The sequence below is a fragment of the Exophiala bonariae genome (genome assembly GCF_035927105.1).
Source record: "Exophiala bonariae strain CCFEE 5792 chromosome Unknown scaffold_33, whole genome shotgun sequence".
In the NCBI taxonomy this organism is placed as follows: domain Eukaryota; kingdom Fungi; phylum Ascomycota; class Eurotiomycetes; order Chaetothyriales; family Herpotrichiellaceae; genus Exophiala; species Exophiala bonariae.
In genome coordinates, this window is record NW_027042508.1 from 139,009 (window position 1) to 149,702 (window position 10,694).

General features: G+C 47.9%; 1 protein-coding gene across 1 annotated transcript; it reads left to right on the top strand.

Moving 5' to 3' along the window:
* Positions 1–986: 986 nt before the first annotated feature.
* LTR84_008716 (uncharacterized protein) lies at positions 987–2,807 on the top strand (the record flags this gene model as incomplete). The annotated part of the gene is made up of 8 exons (XM_064852261.1): positions 987–1,016; positions 1,097–1,169; positions 1,223–1,498; positions 1,549–1,636; positions 1,695–1,814; positions 1,864–2,227; positions 2,283–2,443; positions 2,519–2,807. The coding sequence occupies 8 exons, from the start codon at positions 987–989 to the stop codon at positions 2,805–2,807; spliced, it is 1,401 nt and encodes a 466-aa protein (XP_064701535.1).
* Between the last annotated feature and the right edge of the window lie 7,887 nt (positions 2,808–10,694).

The following is a 10,694-nucleotide window of genomic DNA, read 5'->3' on the forward strand; positions in this document are numbered from 1 at the left end:
TTTGAGAATGTGCGGGCAGTTTCTGCTGCGGAAACTCTGTCCTATCCAGCCGAGGCAGTTGGTGGGAGTGAATCCATGACGGCAGAGCTTTTGTCAACCACGAGCAGTGACGAGGCACTACTGGCACATCCAAGTCTTGATCCGGAGTGAGGCTGAAGAAGTAATTTGTTCAATCCACTTCGGTCGTTGTTCTCAAAGACCTGGTATTCCGGTGAACCGGAAGACTCGCTCATTCCACCACGGATCCCCCAAGTCAGCACCTTTCATGCTTCGTGGTGGAGAAATACGATCAGCCGTGGGGACAACAGAAGTTCCTTAATTCTCCGAGGGACAAAAAGCAGTTGTCAGAACCTGCAAAATTGTGTTGAGCCCAGATCCCAGATCTGAGTTGCAAGCTTGCATGGTCTTTATACCCAACCACGACTATTTCAACCACCCACCTTTGGAAAAACTCTCTAGCCACAAGCAGGAGTGGTATGATAGTTCCTTGACAAGTCGTTAATTCTTGTCCTGCATGTGACTTACCTCAGCCTTCCTGAAAGAAATTTCGAAGGTTGTTGAAAGATCAATCATCACGAGGCTCGCTGCTGGAGGCATATCAATTCCGGTCATCGTGACGGCTGTGCAAGGGGTTGACATCCACACTTCTGGTTAACGGCTTCACTCTTTGAGCGAGCACCGCTTTTGTCGTGGAAATAGTCCCAGGGATTCTTGTTGTCATTGGATTGGAATCATACTGGAATGTGACAACCGATAGCTTGTCCATTTTATACCAAGTCGGCGCCGAGAGGGAGCAAGAAAGGAGAGGCTGAGCAGGCAACGGCAACTGCAACGGCGCAGCCGCACCTGCTACCACTGGTCACTCTGTACACTCATCTCACTTTCGCCCGCACAAACTTGATTTCTCCCTCAACGGCTCAACTCTTGCCAGGACATCCATCTGTTTCATCCACAACACTATCCGACTGGTTCTTCTTTCATTCAAGATGTCGTTCTGTGGACCGATTAGTGATCGAGTATGCTTTTATTCGTTCTCCAAAGATGCAGCGTTTGATTCTGTTGCTTCAAGATGATAGTAAACTAACCACTTTCACAGACAGATGTCACCCAGATCGTTGTGGTCATGGTCGGCTTGCCGGCTCGTGGCAAGAGTTTGATAGCTGGCAAAGGTAAGTTCCCTTTGCCTCACGAAGCTGTCCTTCCAGCTAACTTCGTTGTCCAGTCAAACGCTATCTTCGCTGGACTTCTGTCAAGGCTGAGGTATTCAACGTCGGCAGCTACCGACGGACAGATAATCCCCATCCTGATGCGAAGTTCTTCGATGTGAACAACCCTGAAGGAGAGAAGGCTCGTCGTGCCGCTGCTGAAGCAGCCGTTGCGGACATGCTCAATTGGTTCAAGGACAAGGACAATAAGGTTGCCCTCCTGGACGCTACGAACTCAACAAAGAGCAGACGCAAGTGGATCTATGAGAAGATCGTCGAAGCAAACCTCCTCCGTAAGTATCTCATCTCCATCTCAAACAGTACGGTCTGACACTATATATAGATCTCTTCGTGGAGAGCAAGTGTGACGATGAAGATCTCATCATGTCAAACATCCTGGAAGTCAAGACCAGTTCGCCTGATTACGTTGGGTAGGATCCCAGACCTTCATGACAGAATTAATGGATAATTCGCTAATAATTATCCCAGGCAAGATCCCGAAGCCGCCGCACGCGATTTTCGTGACAGAATTCGAAATTATGAAAAGGTGTACCAAACGATCGATGAATCGGAGAGACACTTGACATATGTGAAGATCATTAACATCGGGTATGAAGTATGCTGCCCATATCATCCAACTTCTCTGACTCTCTTCTAGCGCACGTACTGTCATCAACATGATTCAAGACTATCTTCAATCACGGCTTGTCTACTACTTAACAAATCTCCACATCAAGCCTCGAAGCATTTGGTTGTCGCGCCATGGCGAATCTGAGTTCAACCTGAGTGGCCAAATTGGTGGAGACGCAGACCTTAGCGAACGTGGTCAAAGCTATGCGAAGATGCTTCCCGAACTCCTTAAGCAATCAGGGCTACCAAAGGATGCTCCCTTAACCATCTGGACTTCTACCCTCAAGCGCACAAGCCAAACAGCTAAATACCTTGTTGAAGACCTCGGCTGGGAGAAGCTACAGTGGAAGGCACTGGACGAATTGGACAGTGGCGTATGTGACGCAATGACCGTGAGTAATTTCTCGATCGTGTCTTTTTTGTTTGTATCGGCTAATCTTTGAAAAGTACCAAGAGATCGCAGACCAATATCCTGAAGATTTCCAGGCTCGCGATGATGACAAGTACAACTATCGCTATCGTGGAGGTGAATCGTATCGTGATGTGGTCATTCGTCTCGAACCCATCATCATGGAGTTGGAACGAAGCGAGAACATCATTATCATCACGTAAGATATCCATTTCTTTCCTCCTTTGCGTGACATCGGCAATACCTTTTACCGCATGCTAACTCCTTCTCACAGCCATCAAGCAATTGTTCGTTGCATTTTTGCCTACTTCATGGAGATTCCCCAGGAGAAGTCACCGTGGATGGAGGTTCCACTCCATACGCTTATGAAGCTCACCCCAAAGGCCTACGGAACGGAAGTAGAACGTTTCAAGGCCAACATCCCTGCTGTCTCTACCTGGCGGCCAAAGGGTTCCACGGCGAAACATCACGATAGCGTCAGTGAGGGGATGCCAGAAGATGTAGTGGGTGAGGTGAAGAAGTTTCAAGCCGAACCTGCCATGCCAGGTCTGCCACTGCCATGAGTCTACCACCATAATGACACCGGAGCAGACTTCACGGACAGACTTCACGAATATGATGAAGCAAGATATGCGCAAGACATGATGCTATAACAACAGAGTGTATGTTTTACAGGTAACTACAAGCCGATTACAGCAGTCACGAGAGAATATGTTCTAGGGGCTAGTGTTCGACACTGACCAGTGCTGAGTATCAAACTCTCTCTTCTCGTTCCAGGAGCTGAAGCGTTACTGCTTTCAATCAATTGTCTCATCTCCGCTTGATTTTGCTGCACAGGCAACAATCACCGTTCATGAAACATACATTGCGCCCTTCATATTTGGGGTTTCGCCCACTGCCCCAGAGCCCTTCATCCCGGATATTCATCCCATGTCTCACATCGAGGTGAGTGAGTCAGACTGCTTAACATGGACTTTGTGAATTTCGAGCTCAACCCCTCTTCCTCCTGCCTATAAATATCTGTCCTTTCCTCCCAATTTCCCTTCTTACTTTCCTCATTCCGATCGCGACACTCGCACACGCTGTGTCCTTGAGTCCTTGCACTGTTCAACCCTTTCGATGGCAAGGTGGATACAGCAAGGTTCATTATCCACGTCGCTATATATAGATCTATCAGTCATCCCCTCGTGGATTCCTCTCCCTCAGCGTCAATGACAGGGATTACGTGTTCCCTATCCGCATTATTGTATCCTTCCATCATTCGATATTGACCCTCTATGGTGGATCGAATCGATCAATCTTTTGTTGATGCAGCACTTCCTGGTGCATGCTAGTCCAGGCAATCGCAAGGCTTGTTGTGCTGGTGCTCTATGACCAGCTATGACACCATTTCCAGAGTCAAGCTCCGGATTCATTTCCCAAGAAGAGCTGCCTGCAACATTTTTGTGGCACATCTAACGACTGAAGAATCCTCTGTGGCTTCATGCACAGCAAAGGTTGTCCACAAGCTCGGAGTGTTTGCAGATCAAGATGCCTTGCTGACAAAATTGGAATCATATGGAAGATATGGTGATGATATGAACATCGAGCTCGCTCAAGTAAGGGAAGGTATCAGCAGACTTGGGGAATGCCGTCCCCACTCTCCAGCCTCTCGGGTAGCGACAGTGTCGTGCGTTTTGGAACTCGCGGCTCTGAATATTCGAGAAGAGTACTGCTCTGCTCACAGCCCATACCAAATGAGGCGTTAGCTGTAGAAATGAAGCTTCACAGACAGAGAACCTCACTTGTTTGGCGCAACACTCGCCCTCCTCGCTTTCGAAGACTTGAAGACAACGACGCCATCCGTACGCAACACTTGATAGACCCAGGCTCAACAGACGGTGGTTGGTGTTTGGCTTGCGTTGACTTCCTCTCAACGTGACCTCTCCTTGACCCTCTGTCGTCTGGGTCATGCTGCAGCAAGAAAATTGCTCCCAAGCGGCGGCTTCACATACGATCTCTCTGTCCCACTCTCTGGAATCCACCATGATGTCGTCTTCCTCTCGATCAACAATGAATTCGAGTCAAATGTAAAGGGTTGCGGTAACAATGGTTCTAACCTGCTCGAGAGCAAGGATGGGCAATTCTATCACTCGCAGACGTTGCACACATCCCACCAGTCTCAAACTTCCGAAATGGGGCTGCATCAATTGAAGTCCATTCAATGCATATCAACAAAGTTCGGCATTAAAAGGACATGAAGACCGTCAAGCACCCAAGATGTTTCCCTGGCACAAAATACCATGTCATCACTAATCCTCTTGACTTTAGTAAAGCACATTGAAGCAGTCAAATTGAAAGAGAATCCGAATGAAAAAGGGCCCACTGGGATTTGAGACATCTTAAGGCCGGTGGTTGGCTATCTTGTCAATCAGACAAATCTTCCAAAAATCCCGGGCCAAAATATCTCTCAAAACTCAGGTGGATTTTGGTATCCTCGACATGCCAGCTTCAAACCCTCTTTGATGCAAAGGTGAAACAACTGTGTCCATGGGATGCGAAGGCGTTTCTTTGCCACCCTTGAGTCGGATATTCAAAATAACTCCTCGGATTCCTTTACGATACCGGACACTCGACAACAACACCAAGGGTGAGCACAGAGCGAATGATAGCAAGAGTTGAGCAATGCTAGAAATTCGCAGGAATTACTGGTGATGGCTGGGAGGACCAATAGTTGACCAAGGATATCAGATTGTACGAGAAGTGTCAATTCTGCACGACAACCCCAGATGTTGAGTAATTTCGGGCAATTCGGTTTACTGCTTAGATGTCCTCGAAGAAACCCATCGCTCATTCCAGATCAACTATCTACCTAGACACCATGAAATCAAAACCCTTAACAAACATCATAGCTAGTTTGAAGCACTGAGTTTTCCTGGCTTGCTCGAAGCTTTGATTCGATTCCATTTACACATCACGGGATGATGCATACGTCTGTATTTTGCAAAGAAGAAGGATCTCCACATGACGCAAAAAGCGTCTACAGTTTCGGACCAGAGTTGGCCGGTACGAGGATGGTCTTCGAACTCTCCCCGGCGGGTTTACATGGAAACCATAACTTGAAGATGATTGCAAGCTATGGGTGATATCCTTCTAAAATCAAGCCCATTCCTTGCAAAATCATGCAATGGTTCGCTGATCTTATGGTCGCAAGTTTGGCAGAGATGCTTGTGTCTGAAAGCACAATGTTGCAAAGCTCATATTGTCACTCAGCAAGTTGTAACAAGTGCCATATACCGACACCATCGTCAGAACCATTGGTACTGTTCGGTCTTTATCGATTCTCAACCAACATGGGAACGCTGGAGAACTTAGGAGTGGAACTCTATACGGTCTCGCTGGCACCCCAGATCCCGAGCGACAGGAAATCTACCGCAAGTTCAACGACCACGAAGACAAGATGGTGATTCTGCTGGTCAATCTGAGAAGCTTAGTAATGGACCTACTCTTCACTTTTACGGTACTCATGCTCAATGGGCCGGAATAATAAGCATGGTAGCTTTCAACACCATGATCCCCGAAACCGACTCTCTGCACCTGAAGACAAGAGCTCAGGGACCAGGCGACGATCACCTATTGTCCCGCCATGAAGTTTTTGATGATTTCAGGCTTTTCTCCAATACCCCCAAGAGTGATCAGAAGATGTACTAGGTGCCTCCCGCAAGACTGGAAATATGACGCAACTTGCGTTTGTTGCTGTCGGTGGTAAGGGATGTCGATCGGGCCGCCGATGAATACATCGAATCGGAGATAACTGTACTTGACATCAGCGTGAGCACGATCCATGGTCAGATGGAGAACAATATGTCTCTTGATGGCCATTGAAGTCTTCAACAGCACAAAAGGCCCAAGGGGATTTGAATATAACATGCGCAGACGCAGTAGCAGCACAGCAGAATAAGAAACTGAACGCGCTTGGCCCATGGATCAGCACTACATTACGGATATCGTTCACCTGATATCTACAGCTTGGTCGTGGACTAAGGACAAAACTGCTGCTGGAGAGATAGTTTCTCAAGACAGCTTGCGATCATATTCTAGTCGCCAATATTATGGAGTGATCAACTCGGATATGGCAGGCGCAGTATAGATCCTGATTGCAGTTGGGTATTTCCAGAATGTTCTAAATCATTACATTCCAGACAACGATGGCCAACCCACTTTTGCTGTTGCCCCTTATCCCAAACTACATGCCGGCTCGAACAGCTTAAGCATGACAGAACATATATCAAGATGCAGGCTGTCAGCGAAAGGAAGAATGTGGGCGAACTCGGTGCCGCACTCTACAGCAATTTTTCTGACAGAGATTCGGAGTACTCGCGGTCATGTAAGAATTTGAGGGTAAGTAGTCGTCGAGGAACGACCCCGCTACAGCGTTAAGCACGTTTGACACGAAGTGTGCGAATTGCAACAGACAGACGATTACGGAAGGTAAGTGCAATATGCTTCGCGGTGGCACCAACTACAAGGCTTGTGGCCAGTATGCGAAAGGTTCGAGTGTTTATACCTGGCGGATTCAAATCAGAAACTCTCTGAGAATCAACCTTCCGTCCAACGCTACCTATGGCTCGCTACTAAATTGCTCAGAAAAAGTCCTCGGCCAGAACCAACGCAGTTTGAGGAGCACACTACAGCACAATGCACATGGCAACCAACTTGTTTAGCTTCCAACCAGATGTTGCCGAGCTCTAGTAGTAGATGAAGCAGGAGCGTCACACCTCAAGTGACCAAGAATGCATCAGCCGTCTCTGGAAGATCAAGAATCAGACGCCAAGGGGAGCTTACAGTTTCTTACTGTTCACCATCTGTCATCAACCAAGTATGCTACAAAAGCGTGCTGTCCCGCATGAGTGAAGCAAATCGGTGTTTACCCCGGGATCATGTAACGGATCATCGCCCCCGACTCTCGCTCCGGCATGGGATCGGACATTCGGTCAATGATCACGGACGAATACAACACAGCTGTGGAACCATAATCGTCTGTATGCCGCCAGAGGCAGAAGCAATCTTCAAAGTCGGAACGCTCATTGTAAAAATCCTGGTCCGCTGGTACTCCTAGTTGACGCTGAATTTGAGTGTGGAAGCGATGCTCGACTATATTTCGTCGAAGCCCACCATTATTACTGAAATGGTGTCTCTGGATGGCATCATGACTCCAAGAGAGTCTGGATTGGTCAACACGGATGACCCAATCTCCCATAAATGCCACAATTCAATCTCTTTCATTATGGATGACGCTCCTTGGAACAATGCTAAGGAAACTCCATATTTGGGGTTCTCGTGCCCAAAGATGGCTCTGGCTTAAATTTCAAGACTTTCGGCCAATATTCGGGTTCTGAACTCATCTCACCCACTGATGAGGGTCGGTACCCTAGGTATGAAAGGCGTGGGTCATGGCAGAGGCTTAGGGAGATTTGATGGGTTGGATGATGAGAAAGATATTGGTATATGGTTGCATACCTTAGAATGAAGGGGTCCTACATTCCTTCCCATTTCTTCAGTTGTTTTTGATCGATTTCTATGGCGAATTCTACTGGATACATAGGACCAGGATTGATGTGCATCTTTACAACTAGGTCGACCAGCAGCGTCTCACAAATAATCCTTTGGCTACCTTTCTGATAGCATCAACATTGAGCTCTCTTTCAAGGTTCTTGAGCATGAGACACGATCCCATCCTCACTTCGTCAGAAGACCTGGAATCTTTACGACATTAAACCTCCACCGACAAGATGACGAACTGCACTTCGGCGTCTATTGCCGACCAACCATATGTGCATCTCAATAGTCCCGGATCAATCGCATGAGCGAGAATCCCTACGTTGATGAACGAGACATCTTCATGAGAGCAACGCCGCCAGATTGGGGGATTAACCCCATAACTCTCCTGGAAATTTTCAGTAATTCAGCTCGACTCCGTCTTTCAACCCGAAGCACATTTCTAAATGGGACTCTTTTCAGGAAATGGCAGGTCCTTCAACGCCGAGACTCATCAGATAGTAGGACAAGAGATGAAGCAGAAATAACGCACAAAAAAGGTATTGTGGGCAATTCAGTACCCGAGTATGGGGATCATTGGCCAGGACTCCGTAAAGAAGACTTGAAGAGTCTTGGAAATAGAACCGTCGAATGCGTCTCAGCGTTTGCTTTGCTGCCACTGAAGCAAGAGTTGAGCACCTACCAGAGGGTTACTGAACTATCCCAGACCAGGGGAGTCCTTCTCACCAAAATGATCTCCAAATACATTCATTTAATCGCGCTCCTCATCGTCCTCACGGAAACTGCTGTTCTAAGCAAAGGCTCCGGGATAGAGTGTGGGCCAGCTGTCGGAGGAGCAAGATGTGGTCTGAATACGTGCTGCAGCGTCGCCGGGTTCTGTGGCACGACCAAAACCGAAACCAAAAACAGCGTTGTTGATAATAATAGTATCGATTACACAGACTGGAACGACACTAATATTATCCACCACGCTCTTTTCGTTTTTGGTTTCTATCCTTGACCAACCAAGACTCCTTTCGTTCTTGGGTTTCCTCCTCTTCTTATCAAAGAGTAAAGAAAATGTCGAGCTTCTTCCGAAGTTTTTACTTGCCCTGAGCAGCGGCTCCCTGGCTGGGTAATCGCCCTCATTGTGGTGTCGTGAGTGCTGGTGGCTACGGTACGGTGTACCAACCAGGATACGGAGGCTGTGTGATTCCAACCGCTCCCATCTGCGATGCGAGCAAGAAGTCTGCAATCTACGGCCGAAGGATAAGCTATTGGCAGCTACTTCAGAATGTTTAAAAATGATACATAGACTGACTTTCGGTCTACCTATGGCGGCTTAGGTCGAGGTGCCCATCTCATACAAATCGATGGATATGTGCGAATGAGGCGTGGTAGGACTTCATAATCAGCCCTCTCGGACCGCGTTAGAGAGCCTTAAAAACCCGGTCATAATTGTGATCGGTGCTCCGAAAATCACTCACAGCACTTGGGATACGCTGATCGACAAAATCGAAGCGATCATAGACCATGCTGGCCTCGACGACGTTCAAGTCACAATCATCCCGGCAAAGCACCCATTCTCTGCGTTAGATGACCCAGCGGAATCCTCCCTGTCAATATCCACGTCATAGTCTGAAGTCAGATCCACATCATTCTCGACGCAATCAGCAGGAGCACCAGTAGTCCCAGGTTTCCCCACGAGCTCAACAGTCTGGTTGCTTCTTCGCCTCCAAGCCGAGCAACAGCCTGCTAGCAATCCCGAGCCCCCCAGATGGATGCAGATGCAGATGGAGATTGAACTCGTACGGTTGCGGCAGCATGACCGGATTCACCGTCTAGGGATGGTGAACAGCTCCCCAACCTTGTTCTGAAGAACACAACACATCTTCAAGCCATAGATCACGTGATGTGGTTCACAGGGGTGACAGCCTTGCGGTCATCCCGGCAAGAAGTCGACGCAATGTTGATATGACCGATCGCTCTTCTAGGTTTCTAGGCTTCTCAACCCTCACCAAAACATATCTATTTCTTCCCATGGTCTTGATATTCGGGAGGGAAAACGAAAATGAAAAAAAAGGCTTATCTGAAGTTCTCGCTCTATTCTGCATCTCCGACTCCTTCAGACGCACAACAACAGTATCGGTGGCATCTGTACGGCACACATACCCTCATGAATCATCTCCAAGCATACACAAAACTCATGTGAATCGAAGATCTTCTTCCCTTCGCAGGTTGCTTGACTATCGGGATCTTAGCTAACTCATGGGATCTACATTAGCCTTGGCGTTGTTTTGATGGATATATCCTTCTTACGACGCTCAGAGCCTCCATTCCTGCGATTCATACCACTAAAAGACCATCAAGCAAGATTAGGCCAACAATGCGCGTAACACTATCCATGTTGTAATTGAGTTTGTCAAGGATTATCTGAGAAAGGGGCAGTCTCCGACGTCATGGGCTCAGAATTTCGAAACCAATTCATCATTCAAATTTCATCTTGAGTCCAACATCCCCAACCAACCCACTGATTCCAGAAGAGTTGCGATTGAACCTCTGCAGCAATGCGCGCACAAGGTCCCTGTTGCTAGTACCAGATGACGAAGAGGAAGCAGGTGGCTTCGATGTCACAGAATTCGTCACCCGGTAGACGGGCTTCCCACGACGGGTGGCCTGTGACGAAGGACACCGCATCAAGAATCCTCACACAAGGAATCGCTACACGGCGCAGAGTTCCACGCGACTAACGCGGGGAGTGTCACAGCCACACCCATGGTCAAGAGGGTTTCAGACCTTATCAGGAATTGATAGCAACCAAATACCACAGAGAGAGGGACAGGATCAGATTTTTCGTGAAGCCAAGAAAGAAAAGGTTTGGTGCCCAAGTTCTGATAGAGAGCACGAAGCACTCCACATGAAGGCGGTACATC